This window comes from Verticillium dahliae, genomic scaffold (assembly GCF_000150675.1).
Source record: "Verticillium dahliae VdLs.17 supercont1.8 genomic scaffold, whole genome shotgun sequence".
In the NCBI taxonomy this organism is placed as follows: Eukaryota; Fungi; Ascomycota; class Sordariomycetes; order Glomerellales; family Plectosphaerellaceae; genus Verticillium; species Verticillium dahliae.
Window position 1 is genome coordinate 997,689 of NW_009276927.1, and position 14,398 is coordinate 1,012,086.

The window sequence follows — 14,398 nt, forward strand, 5'->3', positions numbered from 1 at the left end:
TTGTCATGGTGGTGATAGATTGATTGTATCCGTGCTCAACTTGGATAAATGCATTATCGACGTTGATGGAAGCGGGTGATCATTGTGTTGGAAATCATTTACTGTTTGTTGAAGCACGGCACCAGATTGATTGTGGGTGAGTTGGTCTTGACGCGGAACGACGCGACGCGGATTGGTGAAATACCAGTCCACGTGGCGCCCCACCTGCAGCCTTGGAGATTGAGCGCGACACGATCCGTGTCGCGTCGGATGAAGAGGAGAGGGATGGTGTTGAGAGACGACAACTCCGCCCGAAGCGCAAGCCGAGCAACAAAGCCATCGACAACTAAGCCACCGAAGATAAATACATCGACAATCGAGCAACCGACGACGCGACCGACGCTGCGGAAATCACGAAGCGAAGTAAGGGGCGCGGTACCAAATCGACGGTGCGACGGCCAACCCCCGGGACCAGTGGAGAGCAGCTTGACGGAAGGATGTTACTACGCGCTATAGAAAAACAAATGGAAATACAGACGAAGATCATGAGAAAGGTCCTAGAAGGTTCACAGTCACACTCGAAAAATTGAGCAGGTCCAGAACGAAGTGGAGGAGCTTAGGAAAGCTCTCCATCTCCATGCGACCACGAACGAAGCCCAGAGCCTGCGTACGAGCATCAAAGCAATCACTACGACTATCGCTGGGCGGGACAGGTCGTAGCCATCCTACGCAGACATCGCCCGGATGCCACCGGCCGGCCAACTCAGTAACACGAGGCAGCTTACCACGACAACCCCAACGGGCACGCACATCAGCACAATTGATACGTCAAGGACCGGGATGAACAAGATGAACAACTCACGCCGGGCGCTGTTCGCACCCTTACGGAAGGTGAGGTTAGACTGGACCAAAGCCAAAATAACTGGCGATGACTAGCCGTGACCGAAGACCCGAAAACGCCTCGAATCAGGACTGCCTGCAGAACGAGCAGGAATACACCATAGTGACACGGCTAGTAGAGGCTAAGCTGCCTAGAGGAGCTCGGATGCTGCGAGACGAACTCTATCCTGTCACAAAGTAGACTACGTGAGCCGAAGGGCGGTCTTGGAAGAGGCGAACCACACTCGTAGTGGAGCAGCTGAGGAGATTGGCAAAGAAAATGGCGATCAAGCTGCGAAAGTTGGCTAGCTAAGCAACAGAGACGTTGCGTAGGCGTCTGCTTTATGGTTGTTTACCTTACGAGGAGAAGGGGCTCGGAGAGGCTTCTTGTAGAAGGTTACGCTTATGCAGGAGGACAATCTGGGTGGCCAAGGCCTTTGAAACTCGTCCTCGTCTCGACCAGTGCGACAATTGTCAACAGTTTAGTTTCGGCCACAAAGCTTGCCAGTACGACCGACCCCAGGCATGCGGGAAATGCGCCAAGGGGGGGCACCCCCACAGTGCTTACACTGAGACTGTCCTTAAGTGTGTTCCCTGCGGAGGTCCCAATGCATCATTCAGCAGAAACTGCGAGAAGCTCTGCCCATGTTTGAATGCGTAGTACGCTCCGAATGATCCAACTCAATGTGCGAAAATGCGGCGAGGTTCAGCAAATCTCATGACCGACGAAGAGATTCAGGACGCAGCGGCGCTCGCCATTCAGGAACCACAAGCACGCATGATCAAGGGACGGTTATTGACGACTCGGATGGGACATCACGGATAGACAAAGATAGTCCCATCAACGACTGGGGAAGGATGATGGGCGATCCGGAGCATGCTTTGGATAAGGAAGGTCTCGGAAGCGGGACAGGTGCCGATGAAGTCTCCGGACATGACAGCAGCACTGTTGTGGCTCCCGGAGAGACTGGTACCGGTGGTGTCCGTGTACGTGCAGGGAATGGACACCCATGCATTACAGCAAGCGTGCAACACCATACGTAGTGCGATCGCGGACGCCAGGAGAGCCGCAGGAGATGTGGTGGACGTGGTCATTGCAGGCGACTTCAATCGCCACGATCAACTATGGGGAGGAGACGACCTGTCGCCGGGGCGACAGGGTGAGGCCGACAACATCATTGACCTGACGAACGAGCTCTCCCTCTGCAGCATGCTCCCACAGGGCACGAAGACATGGCAAGGCGGAGACCACGAATCGACAATCGACCTCGTGCTAGTGTCAGAGGACCTAGCCTTGACGTATCGGTTCCGACCCCCAAAGCCTAAGACCGACCTCTATTCAAGAACGCGCCAGAAAAAGAAATTCAACGCCCGAATCTCCATGGCACTCAGCACAGTCCCGATGGAAGGCACGGTCCAGGAGCAGACCGACAGACTCATATCAGTGGTGCTAGAAGCAGTACAGGCCTTGACACCGAAAGCCAAACCATCGCCATACGCGAAGCGGTAGTGGACGGCAGATTTGACGCAGCTCCGCCACAACCACACATTTTGGAGTAACTGGGCGAGGGCAGCAAGGCGGGCAGGACGGTACGAAAAAGCAATGAAGAACACGGCCAAGGGGCTAGCGAAACAATACCATGATGCCACTCGACAACAGAATAAAACGTATTAGAATGACTTCCTGGCCGACAACGACAACATCTGGAAGGCCGCCAAGTATCTCAAGTCTGGCGACGATGCTGCATTTGGCAAGGTGCCACAACTTGTGAAAAGTGATGGCACGCGGAAGACCAACGGCAAAGAGCAAGCGGTTAACTACTTACCACTTTCTTCCCGTCACTACCAGAGCATAACGAAGAGGGAAGGGAGAGGCCGCAGCGCTAATAGGCTATCGACATGCCAGACATCACGATGGAAAGACGTCGTCGAACGCCGACTTTTCGCGACGAAATCTTGGAAAGCGCCCGGTAAGGACGAGTTACTAGCAATAGTCTAGCAACAGATTGAGTCGCCGTCAAGCACAGGGTCCTAGCGATTTTCCGCGCATCAGCAGAGGCAGGAGTCCTCCCTAATCAATAGAGGCATACTAAGATAATCCCGCTTAAGAAGCTGGGCAAAGGTCATTACACTATTACTGAGGCTTGCAGGCCCATTTCGCTCCTCGCTTCGCTCGGTAAAGTTTTTGAATCGGTTATTATGCAGAGGATCTCCCATACAGTCGAGACACACGGGCTATTGCCCACGAACCACTTTGGAGCCCGTAAACAGAGGTCAGCAGAACACGCGTTAGTATTACTGCAAGAACAAAAACACGCGGCATGGCGAAATCGTTAGGTTATGAGTCTCATATCGATTAGAGTTTAGGCCTCGGAGGATTCCATGATAGATAGAGTTTGAGGCTTCGCGTTGTAGGGCTTCGTGTCCAGAATAGAGTTAAAGACTCGGAGGCTTTTACGACAGATTAAATTCAGGACTCGGAGGATTCCGATGATGAAGATAAAGCCCGGGCCCGGTGGCCTGCGACTTCAGAAGGGGATCACATGAAAATCGTGTGCTGCCTTCCTGTTTGTCGGAATCTTAGTCAATAATCGTACTTTACATTAGCAAGGCGTTGTGAAGAACAGGGAATCCTATCACCGTCTTTCCCACACCTCGAAATTTCTTCAATTGCCAATAACTTACTATGTCCGCCAATATTTCACAGGGCTGTCGCACGGTTCTGATTACTGGGTGAATGCGCTGTTCTTTCTTAATCCCTTTTCGTATAGAACTAACAGCAGTAGCTGTACACCTGGTGGAATTGGCTATGCCTTGGTCAAAGAGTTCAATGCCTGCGGGCTTCAAGTCATTGCCACCGGGCGCCGACCCGAGGTTTTGAAGGCGCTTATTGGTCTTGGCGTCTCTGCCGTTGCTCTTGACGTGACTAATGCTGAGAGCATCGCGGCGTGCAAACGTCAAGTCACTGAACTGACTGGCGGTCGCCTGGATATTCTTGTTAATAATGCGTAGAGTTGCCCATCCATAACGCAAAGCACCTACTAATTGCAGCAGAGGTGTGAGCCACACGATCCCGGCGACGGATATCGATTTGGACGAGGTTCGCGCCACCTTCGAGACCAACGTGCTTAGTGTTATGGCTATGGTGCAGGCCTTCGTGCCCCTTCTCATCGCTAGGCGTGGCCTCATCATCAACATTAGCTCGCTATCATCTGTCTCGCCCTATGTCTTCGGCACTGTCTACAGCTCCACGAAAGGCGCCATCAATTCCTACAGCCGCACCCTACGTCAAGAGCTGCGGCCCTTTGGTGTTCGCGTACTTGTTTCCATGACGGGCACCGTCAGCACGTCCAATCCCAAGGCCCATCGTGAGCTGCCTATTGGCTCACTATACATGCCTATGAAGGATCTCTTTACTGCTCGCCAGCAGTGGTCGCAGCACAACGCCACCATGAACAACGCAACTTTTGCCAAACAACTAGTGTCTGAGGCGCTGCGCGGCGAGGGCTGGTTAGGTGGACTGCTCGGCGGTTCGCGCAAGTGGTTCTGGGCTGGTGGCTTGTCTACTCAGGTCTGGCTGGCTAGGTGGCTTTTCGGCGAGACATTGCTAGACGAAATGGCTTACAGGCGTTTTCACCTCCACGAACTCGAGGCGAAGATCCGCAAAGACGCCGCACAGCGGATCAAGTAGTGTATTCAAATTGAAGTCCAGGGTTCTGTTAAACCATTTTCCTGACGCTCTACCATAACTCGCACGTCGGTCCCTGTTCCGACTGTTTCTTGAATCAGGACCTGATTTGCATGGCACAGCTCCGAAGCGGTTGACGCCACCCATTCAGGTGCAGTGAATCTGGTCCAGAACCTAAACGCGTGTCTGAAGTGCGACGCGAGACACCATAGCGGCCGATATCATCCAGCACATCACATCAGGAGTCGAGCCGACAAAAATGCAAGAGATGTCATTGCGAGCGTTCAACTCTCGATTGCCGACAACGACCAACTCTTGATTTGCTCCTACGAGGATTTCCTGATTGCACTTTCGCTAGCTCCGAGCAGCGTAACGGACCACCTACGAACGAGGAATAAATTCGCGTGCGACAGATGCAGGAGTATCACAGCGTTACTACAGTTCCTAGGCCAAAACTTGCCGGACTTAACAGTTGTACCACAGCCCGACGGTTTGCCTGAAGACATACTGCTCCGGTGCTACGACGGCTGATTGTGCACTTTCTGCTCGTTCCGCACGATAAGCCAGCCGATGATAGCACGGCACAGGCATCAAAAACAACTGATGACTGCGGCGAGAGATCTCCGAGGCCGTGGCTAAACAAAGTCTTCCTGCAAGACTGGGCACGAAACCTGGATCCGCGTAGCGGGCCATCATCCGAGGTGAGAGGTCCTCGAAGCAAGCGGGCGCCCCTGAGCATCATCGTCATCTGAAGCAACTCCTGGCACGGGAGAGGGCCTTCAGGAAAGGCGGAAGCACGACGCCATATGAATTTGAGCACGTGAACAGCCAAGAGGATGACCTCCCTACAGTGAGACGCAGCTCTGGCTGGAGCGAACATGATGGAGGTGCATGGATGGACATGCGGACTGCCGACTCCTCCGCTTTCTGACACTGTGCTCATGCAGGTACAAACATGAGCTCGGGTGCTATCGATGAGAACTGTGCAGAAATGTGGCAGTATCATCAGCCCGGCTGGCATCGAGGTCAATATCGCGATGTTGTGCCAAGCTACGCGTCGTGTAATAGGGCGGTGCGAAGGCCTCGCAAGAACAGCGGGAACGTATTATGCTGGCTTCGCAGTTTACGGCTAGACACCCCCCATCCGAAGCTGTTCAGTCTCGTCGAAAGGAAGGGATCCGAGAGCATTACATTCTAACCTTGAAAAATTCTTCGGCATGGTTTTTCGTGCCTGCCGACTGCCATTCTATGCCCGGCATGATAGGACAGGGATAGAAATTGTCAGGTGGCCCTGCGGAGCCACCAAGCAGGGGGTTGGCCAGGGGGGCTAAGGGCTACGAGAACGTGTATATAAGGACTGCGGAGGGCCAGAATTCAGATGTAATCCGGCCCCCTACCTATACTCTATCGCCTGTGGACCACGGGTGGAAGACCTCTTCACTCTGCTCCATCCAATGCACTGACAGAAATCATATCATCGTCATCTACGCTCGGAACCGTCCTGAGACCTCTCGACACAAACGATTGATCAAGCCAGATTTCTTTCAGCCCTGGTGATGAGCATGAAGTAAAGACCTTTCAATGTCAGTTATGGGAACTCAAAATCTCAAAGCCCAACTAATCATTTTGTAGAACGGATCCTTCGAAAAAATCGATAACGGTGCTTCATTTCTTGGTATGTAGCGTGCCTCGCTTTGAGATGTGTCTACCTCTCTACCGCACCAGAGAGGAGACACCATCCTTTTCTGGAAGAAGATGATGCCGTGATCGCACACTCCGAGGCTCTATGGGCAAGCTAATCCGTATTCAGCAGGTGAAGGGGCCTAGGTGTCAGACGATGTCCGTCCATTACCCAGCTTCTATCTAGCCAGCTTCTATAAGAGAAGCCGGCAAGATGGCTATCACCCGATCCAAATTTGAATGTCAAACAAAAGGTACGGGTAAAATGTGAAGTTCTCTGACTCTTTTGACGAGATCCATCCTGATGGAATTGAGACACAGTCCATTCATCTCCTAATCCATGTCACCTCCAGGCTAGGCACTCAAAGTCCGTTTCCTCGCAGTAAATACGTAGTCGAACATAGAGCGGCTACATACACTGAACTTCTGGCTCTGTCTTTCTGATTCTGTAAGTTCTTCGTCCAAATTGACTTATCCACTATATTATTCAAGCTACGAATTGCTGGGAAACTAGCGATATTCATATTTTGTTCCTCGGACTTGGTAGCAGAGTTGAGAACCATCGAGTTGTGTGTATAAACTATAGATTTAAGGAGAAGAAGTTTGCATGAGATGAGTTACCCTACATTCATCCTTCTCAGAATGAGATGATCACACCAGACCGAGATGGATCAGGTCCGGTTTCGCCAGGCCATGCTTGCATTGCTCGAAGATAATCCCAATACAAGGCACTGTATACATCCCATCGACACTGCAATTGATGTTTCTAGCCCTGTTCTGCCAAAAATTCGAACTCTAACGACTCGTCGGGTCAAATGAGCCATGATTTAACACTACATCAAGGGTTTCCACCCTCCGCCTTCCTCCATCCCATCTCGGAGGTGCTGAAGGGAGTGTCTCTAGCACATTCTGCCCCCAGAGACCGAAGTCAACGAATCTGGGAAAAAAGGACTGGGGCTCATAGTTAGCTTCCACGCTGTCCAAATTGAAGGCATGGCGAAAGAAGAGACTATCTACATGAATTGACCGGCAAGTTGGCTCGTTAGCGAAGTCAATGATGATATGGTGCCGTTTTTTTTTTGAATCAACTGCATGATGCTGTAAGAGGCTGGTCGTCAAGCGTTTCGCTAGGACGAGGCCTTGAACGTGTTATTACTAGATTTAGACAATCTGATCAAGGGTATGTGTGCCCCTTTATGGAGAACGAAATGGTGTTGAGCACAAGTCTCCCTACGAACTCGCTGCTAAGGCGCAGCGTCAGGTTTGTGGCTTGGCCGGGTTTGATCCGTGAAAAACAGCATGCAAACGTTGAGCTGGATGATCGCGCCAAGCGAACGGTGATCGCTCTCGGAGATCATTTTGCCAAGGCTAAGCTTGCAAAGCTGAAGTGGCCTGGCGGTTTCCATTCTGGCTACTGAATGATGCGGCTTGGGGAGAGCATTAGCGTCTTCATCGCCGAGTGCAGCTTTTGCCTGGGGGAGCACAAATTCCAGACCGAGAAGACGGAGTATACTTACTGGCACAATGTCTAGGCTGCGGTACGCAAATGGCCCAAAATCACATTTGTCTTAACGCAACTCAGCATACGGTATAGTAAAGCGATGAGTATGTGTTGGCCTTTGGGCGGGCCTGTAGCATCCGCCTAAGAATGTTTTCGTCTGGAGATGGGAATCGACGAGGGGGTCTCTGCGAGCATATAAAGCTGGAGCATTGTTTCAAGTGCGTGGAATAGTCCAAAGAATGAGTCTTTTTTGCCATTATTAAGAGCTGTCTTTCGAGGCCATGACATTTAGTATTGCCAGCCCTCGCGTCATTGAGAAACATCTCAGGTGTTAGAAAAATGGATGGTTTCTTGATATCAATCAGTATTTTCTAGCTTAGTTTCTGGTCTTAGAAAGGTATTCAGGAATATAATACGTTTAGAAAACAAAGAAAATAGGTGAAGAGAATGTCCTCTTACAAAAGTTTTCTTACACAAAGCCGGACTACACAACAGTGAACTCTTAAGGATGATGTTGTCGCTTCCCCATCATCATTGATCGCGAAACGAAACCAATCAGCCACAGCCTCAGCCAGGATAGCCGCGGCGGATGGGCTGGTACACGTTGGACAGGTTGGTGGCAGCGCGACGTCCAGCTGTCACAACGACAGGCACCTACTTCTTCAACGGCAGGACCTCGATTTTGGGCGTCTTGAATACATCCCAATTGTCCGCCGATTTGGGATTGCCAAACGGCCGCAGAGCAGCTACCCGCATCTGATACCACCCCGGCGCGATCTGCGTCCCGTTACCCAGGGCGCCATACCACATAAACTCGAGCGCCGGCGTGTTCCAATCCGTCCGGGGGACATTAACAAGAGGAAACTTGACAGGCGTCCAGAAATCATCAAACTGGGGATCAGGAATATAAGTGGCGTCTGAATATGACCATGCCGATACGGACCCGACGAAGCCTGCTTGGCCCTCTTGTGGCGGATACACCCACCGCCGCTCATGCCATGACAGGTCAAAAATGTCCCAGCGCATCTCGCGCGTGGCAAAAAAATTTGACACCGTCATATGCGGGAAATCTGGGCTAGCGGCGTCCTGGTTGAAGGTGAATTTGGCCTTCGTTTCGATGCTGACGTTGGCGGCGCCCGAAACGATGAGCGGCACGCCGGCGGTGCGTTCGAGCATGTCGCCCACGTCGCGCTTCAGGTTTGCTGCAAGGCCGAGATACGGCACGCCCAGCACGTCGCCGTTGCTGCCCTTGATGACAATCCGGCCGCTGTACACAGGCAGCGATGCGGGCGCGGCTACGGCACTGTCTGCCGGCGGTCCAAAATTGATCTTTGCTGTGCGTGTCTGTCCAGGCTTGACAGTGAAGCCGGTGCTGGGGAACGTGACCTGAGGGCTTAGCTTCAGTGGGCTCGTTATCAGCTCTTCGATACCTGCTACATGCACCGGCGACGTCGTGCTGACGGTGGCCAGACCACCGTAGTCCTGTAGTGAAAAGGTGTATGTGACGGGCCTCGTTCCCTTATTAGTAATTTCGACCCTCTGGTAGCGGCTGAAGTGGTGCGTGTTGTTAAGTGCGAATTTGGAAAACGATAGGCTCGTATCCTGGCCTAGTACCTTGGAGGCGTTAACAAGGCCGGTGCCTACCTGCGCGACAGACGCGAAGGTTTCTTGGTGGACGCCACTGAAGGAGCCGCCATCCCACGCGATCGGCTCGCCTGAAGAAATGATACGCATCGCGAGACTCTTAGCCCAGCCTACGTCGTGGCTGGCGCGGCCACCAAACTGTCCAACATAGAGGGCCGCCACGCCGGCAATATACGGCGCCGCCATGGATGTACCGCTCAAGATGGCATAGCCGTCGCCGAGATACGTCGACAGTATCAGGCTCCCTGGAGCTGAAATGTCTGACTTTACAGCCAGGTCATTGTCTGGCCCGAAGCTTGTATAGAGGCTTGTGAGGCCTTGGTGGTCTTTGTTGGGTGCTGCTGTAGTGTGCACGTCAGGACGGTAGTCAAAGTCAAAGGTGACGTTGCCGCCAGGCTTCAGAACGTCAATAATGGCTTTGCCGTCTTCAGCAGGTATCATAGCGATATTGGGGTCCGAATAGTCTGTCCAAGGCGGAATTAGGGGCTTTTCATTGTTATAGACAATGACGTGTGTTGCGTTGAAGTCCTTGAGATTGGCTTGCTTGACAGAAAAGTCACAGGTGCCGCGTCGGACAAGTACAACTACCTTTGACAAGTCTGGTGTATCTGCAGGCAAGGGCGCGCACGCTTCGTCGTCGAGTGCGTCTAGGGAGACTGGCCAAACAGGCCAGCCCTTCACCGATGCGGGATACCAATCAAACAGGGACGTGTACGGGATCCATCTATCCTCAGGCTTGCCCCCTGGCAGCGTTAAGGTTGACTTGAACATGAATAGGGCGATAACATCAGGCTCGACAGAGGCGACCGACACGACATTGGCGCCGGCAGCGCCGGTTGAGGTAGCAAAAGCTCCAAACAAGCCATCGTTGCCGGCTGAATTGATGACCAGGACGCCTTGCTCAACCATCCGGCTGGCCACGAGACTCTTGGCACTGTCACACCAGCCATTCTGAGAGCCCAGGGACATGGTGATAATATCAACACCATCATCGTATGCTCTCAGCATGGCTTCGATGATAGTGTCGTCGTTAGTAAAATCGATACTTGTGAAGACTTTATATGCGTAGAGCGAGGCGTCAACACCTGTGAAGACTTCGCTCTGGCCAGCAATGATACCTGCGACATGTGTGCCATGGCCAAACTGATCATCCGGGTCCTCACTGGGAACTTTGAGCACGCCTGCTTTCGGCCACAAAGTCTGGCCTACGAAATCATAGCCACCAGCGACTTTGAAACCTTTGCCAATACCTCCGCCGAGCTGTATCACCCTGTTAGTAGGTCCTTCACAATAGAACTTCGGCCCAAACCACTCACTGCCTTATGTCTGTAGTTGATTCCTGTATCAATTATGATAATCTTTGCGCCCTTGCCCTTAATGTTTGCTCGGTGGAGCTTGTCGACGCCTGTCATGTGATGGTTGGAGTAGTTGCTAAGCTGAGGCTCACCGCCCAAATGCTGGGCCTGGGGCTTGCCAAACGTCACTTTACGAGCCTGCCATGCTTTCGCAACGACGGCCCTATCTTGAATCAAGTCGATTGTAGTTTTCGGTGCGTTGATGGTACAGCCTTGGAAAATACCATGGTCAAACACCTTAACGATATCGACGCCATTTTCTTTGCTAAGGGCATCGACTACGGCCGAAACATCAGTATTCTGAAGCGTCGTTAATAAGTACATTATGCTATCAGATACCATTGCACTTACCGCGACGAACTCGATAATGAAGTGGCCGTCGCCGAGAACACCATCCCCATCCTGCTTGGGCTGGGGCTCGGGCATGTCGTTTCTGCGGTACCTCCGTGAATGAGATCGAGGGGTCCTCTCTGCCTGAGCTGTACTCATGATGGCCCATAAGCCTAGGACTGCCACAAAAAGCCTCATCTTCGTATCTTTGGTGTTTTTCTGCTCGAAATCTCGAACGTTACAGGTCCAAAGACCTTTCGTGAGTATCGTTTCCAGCGCTCAGCTCTCAATGCCGGTGCTCGACTTGCTTTTTAATGTATTCGTAAGAATGTTTCCGGATTCCTTGACCTTGTTGCGTAAGTTTTCTAAGTTTTGTGATTGGGTGTCATCGTGGGATAGCTTGGAAAGGCTCGCATGCTTGCAGCCTGGTCTCAGGGGTATCTCAGCTCTCGTCGAGATCCTTACACTATAGTCTCCTTACGCAATGTGTCAGGTAATGATCCTAGAGGCCCTTCTTGATTGCGACCTTGTAGACGTTGATAGGGTGTGTTGAAGGCGGGTGGATGAGCGCTCAGAATTGAGAATCGAATGCTGCTGCCCGTCGGGTGTCCTAACCAGCCACGAACGACCGCCCCAAGGCTTCTACGTTCACGAGTTGGTCACATGGCAGAGCAAGCGTTCACCTCTGTGGCATTATGGCCACTTGGAAAGTAGCATCTCGCGAGTGTTGCGAAGCTGCTGTGTTGTTTTCCGCGTGTCTGTAAATTACATTTCTGGAGACTACAGCATCTTGGAGCGACACAGACCAATCGCCGTAAAATGGTACCTGGGTCTGTCATGGTATCACCGTTCTCCAGTAAATTGGACTCATGAAGGTTCAAAGAAACTGGGCCATGGCGAATCACCAAAGGTCAATTCTTTGCACCAAGTCAGTGCTGGACGGAAAACCTTGTACCGTTCAGGGGCCGAGCAGGCGGCTCTCGAATACCACCACGGCCCCTGAATCCGCCACTGAGTTCATATAACCTCTCTATTAGCCAGGATTGGAAATCATTTGAGCCGCTTCCCTCCGTCGGTGAATTACTGGACAGCTATCTATCCACTTTACGTCTCCAGGATATATCCCCCTTAACCCCTTACCCCACCTCCTCAGGTTATAGTCTCACAAGTCGCCTTTGAAACAAGAACATCATGACCTTCTGATATCACGTTTGACAGTGTACGATTAAGATTCTTCATTACTTAGATATCTATCATTTCATTCTATTCTTCGGGGGGTCCACACTGCCCCGCCGCGACCTCCAGCGTGCCGAGGCACGAATGAACTGATATTAGGCCGGTGTTTCACAAATCACCACAGACTACCTAGATTGCCAGGTTGGAGTGTAAATTGCGACATTGCTGGCCGGTTCTTATCTTACTCATGGTCACACTTGTGGCCTAGACAGCATGAGATGCACTTCCCAACGTCACCATGGTTGCATGCGCTTTTTATTAAGGGGCAGGAGCAAGGCTCTTACCCCATGCTTAAGAAGCCATACAATATATTGAGAACTATTCAAGTGACAGTATTCTTCCGCTTTACCGTGATAGCGATGCGCCTATTTAACAGGCAAGCAGGCATTGTTGAGGGTGTAGGAACTGTAGTACTGCAATCTATGCTGTCCTCGATCGCAGCCAGTCTGAGGCGTGATTTTACGCCTTGATGGCCTATCGGCATCCAGGTATGTGAGAGATTTGAAGCGTTGAGGCCAGAGAGCGAGTAGAAGAACTATCGGGATATTCACGCCGCCTTCCACATGCAATTATGGATGCCACACCAGCCTCAGACCGCCCATAGTACTGTCGAAAGGTTTGTTATCAGTTTTTCTTCTTCGAGACTTTGACACCCAGAGGCGTCCCTTAACAAGAACACTTTGGGGATTGCGTAGCTACTAAGAAATTTGACATGGAAGTAGTTGGTTAAGAGCCACCGCACGTCGCGTCTGGAACACCGCGAGGGATGTATGACATCAAGCAACTATAGCAAGTCGAATTCCACGGCACCACCGACACTTCCGTAGCACATACTATTCTCATAAATCCAGAACGCCACGGTCAAGAAAGAGAATAAACTCATCGATGAACACCCTGATAGCTCTGTCGCGCCCTTATCGTGAATACTGACCGGTGCGAAGAAAGACTGAGTTAACGCTATGAGTGCCGTAATATTTGCCATAACCTTAAAGTAGTAAGCCGTCAGGGATCCTTGTTTGTAGATAAGGTAGTCTAAGCGTAGCGACGTAGCATTTGAGGCTAAGGTTTACCACGGTGGAGCCCGCTCGTAGCTCGAACTTGCGGTTGCCGTCGGAGCTATCAGCGTAGATGCTAGTGATGAAGACGACTAGAGGCGCGAAGGAGGTTAACAGAGCGGTCTCCAGGCGTGCTGCTGCACTTTTTCCCTGGCCTATGACTTGAGGCTGATCGGAAAGTAGGTGCGTGCAGCTGCAGCCGACGGCGGCTCCAGTCAAGCCGGCGTTGGCGCCCGGGTTTTATAGGCGGGTACGCAATGGGCCACGCCCCGATGGTGAATATGGTCACGATGCCGCTGAAAAGGTTCGCATGGTGGAATACTACCATCGTGCGTCTGGGAGCAATACGACGGGCTGCTTTCTCCTGGTTGTAAAACAGTGTTCTGAAAGAAGAACACAAGGGCCACTAAATAACCACCGGAGGGTTTACAGATAAACAACAGGGCCAAAGCCGCCAATGACAACGCGATCATTCCTCTGGCTATCTAAGTTTGATTAGGAAAGGTTTAAAAACTTAAGAGTGCATTCTGGATTTTGGAGATGGGGCGTGGAAATCGTTATGTGGATGCCGAAACGTACTGCATTCTGCTCCTGTCCTTGAGGTTTCGACAAGTTAAGATGTCTGAGCGTAGATTGAGCAGAGCGAAGAGGCCCTCCCCACGTGGTCCGCAGGCAATAGATATTAGATATGGGTGGGACTTATTGAGAGGCCTGCAAATGCTCGGAAACCCCCGTGGTTTTGACATGCTGACTTACTTGGTCTATGAATAGTCTGGTTCACGTTGTTTTAGCTTACTTGATTTCTTTCTCTGTCTCGTATAATAAGGTTCACTAAAATTAAACCTATTATGATAGAATCATATCCCAACACTTCTCAGAAACTATAAGACGGATGATCCGCTCGTTACGTAGATCTGGCCCTTCGTCCAGCATCATACTCACAGATCCATAATCTCAATTCCTCGACAGACCTTACTCAAACGCGTCGCTATGTCATCTCGCAACCTTCTTCGGAATCTCTTTGCACTTCTCCTTATTTTGAGTGTCGGAG

At 51.5% G+C, this 14,398-nt stretch overlaps 2 protein-coding genes across 2 annotated transcripts; one reads left to right on the plus strand and one right to left on the minus strand.

Annotated features, from left to right (window-relative positions):
• Positions 1 to 3,544: 3,544 nt before the first annotated feature.
• VDAG_04864 (NADPH-dependent 1-acyldihydroxyacetone phosphate reductase) lies at positions 3,545 to 4,549 on the plus strand (the record flags this gene model as incomplete). Its single annotated transcript, XM_009654468.1, has 3 exons — positions 3,545 to 3,591; positions 3,645 to 3,806; positions 3,910 to 4,549. The coding sequence occupies 3 exons, from the start codon at positions 3,545 to 3,547 to the stop codon at positions 4,547 to 4,549; spliced, it is 849 nt and encodes a 282-aa protein (XP_009652763.1).
• Positions 4,550 to 8,381: 3,832 nt separating this feature from the next.
• On the minus strand, positions 8,382 to 11,215 carry VDAG_04865 (serin endopeptidase; the record flags this gene model as incomplete). The annotated part of the gene is made up of 4 exons (XM_009654469.1): positions 8,382 to 9,209; positions 9,372 to 10,631; positions 10,688 to 11,026; positions 11,078 to 11,215. The coding sequence occupies 4 exons, from the start codon at positions 11,213 to 11,215 to the stop codon at positions 8,382 to 8,384; spliced, it is 2,565 nt and encodes an 854-aa protein (XP_009652764.1).
• Positions 11,216 to 14,398: the final 3,183 nt, after the last annotated feature.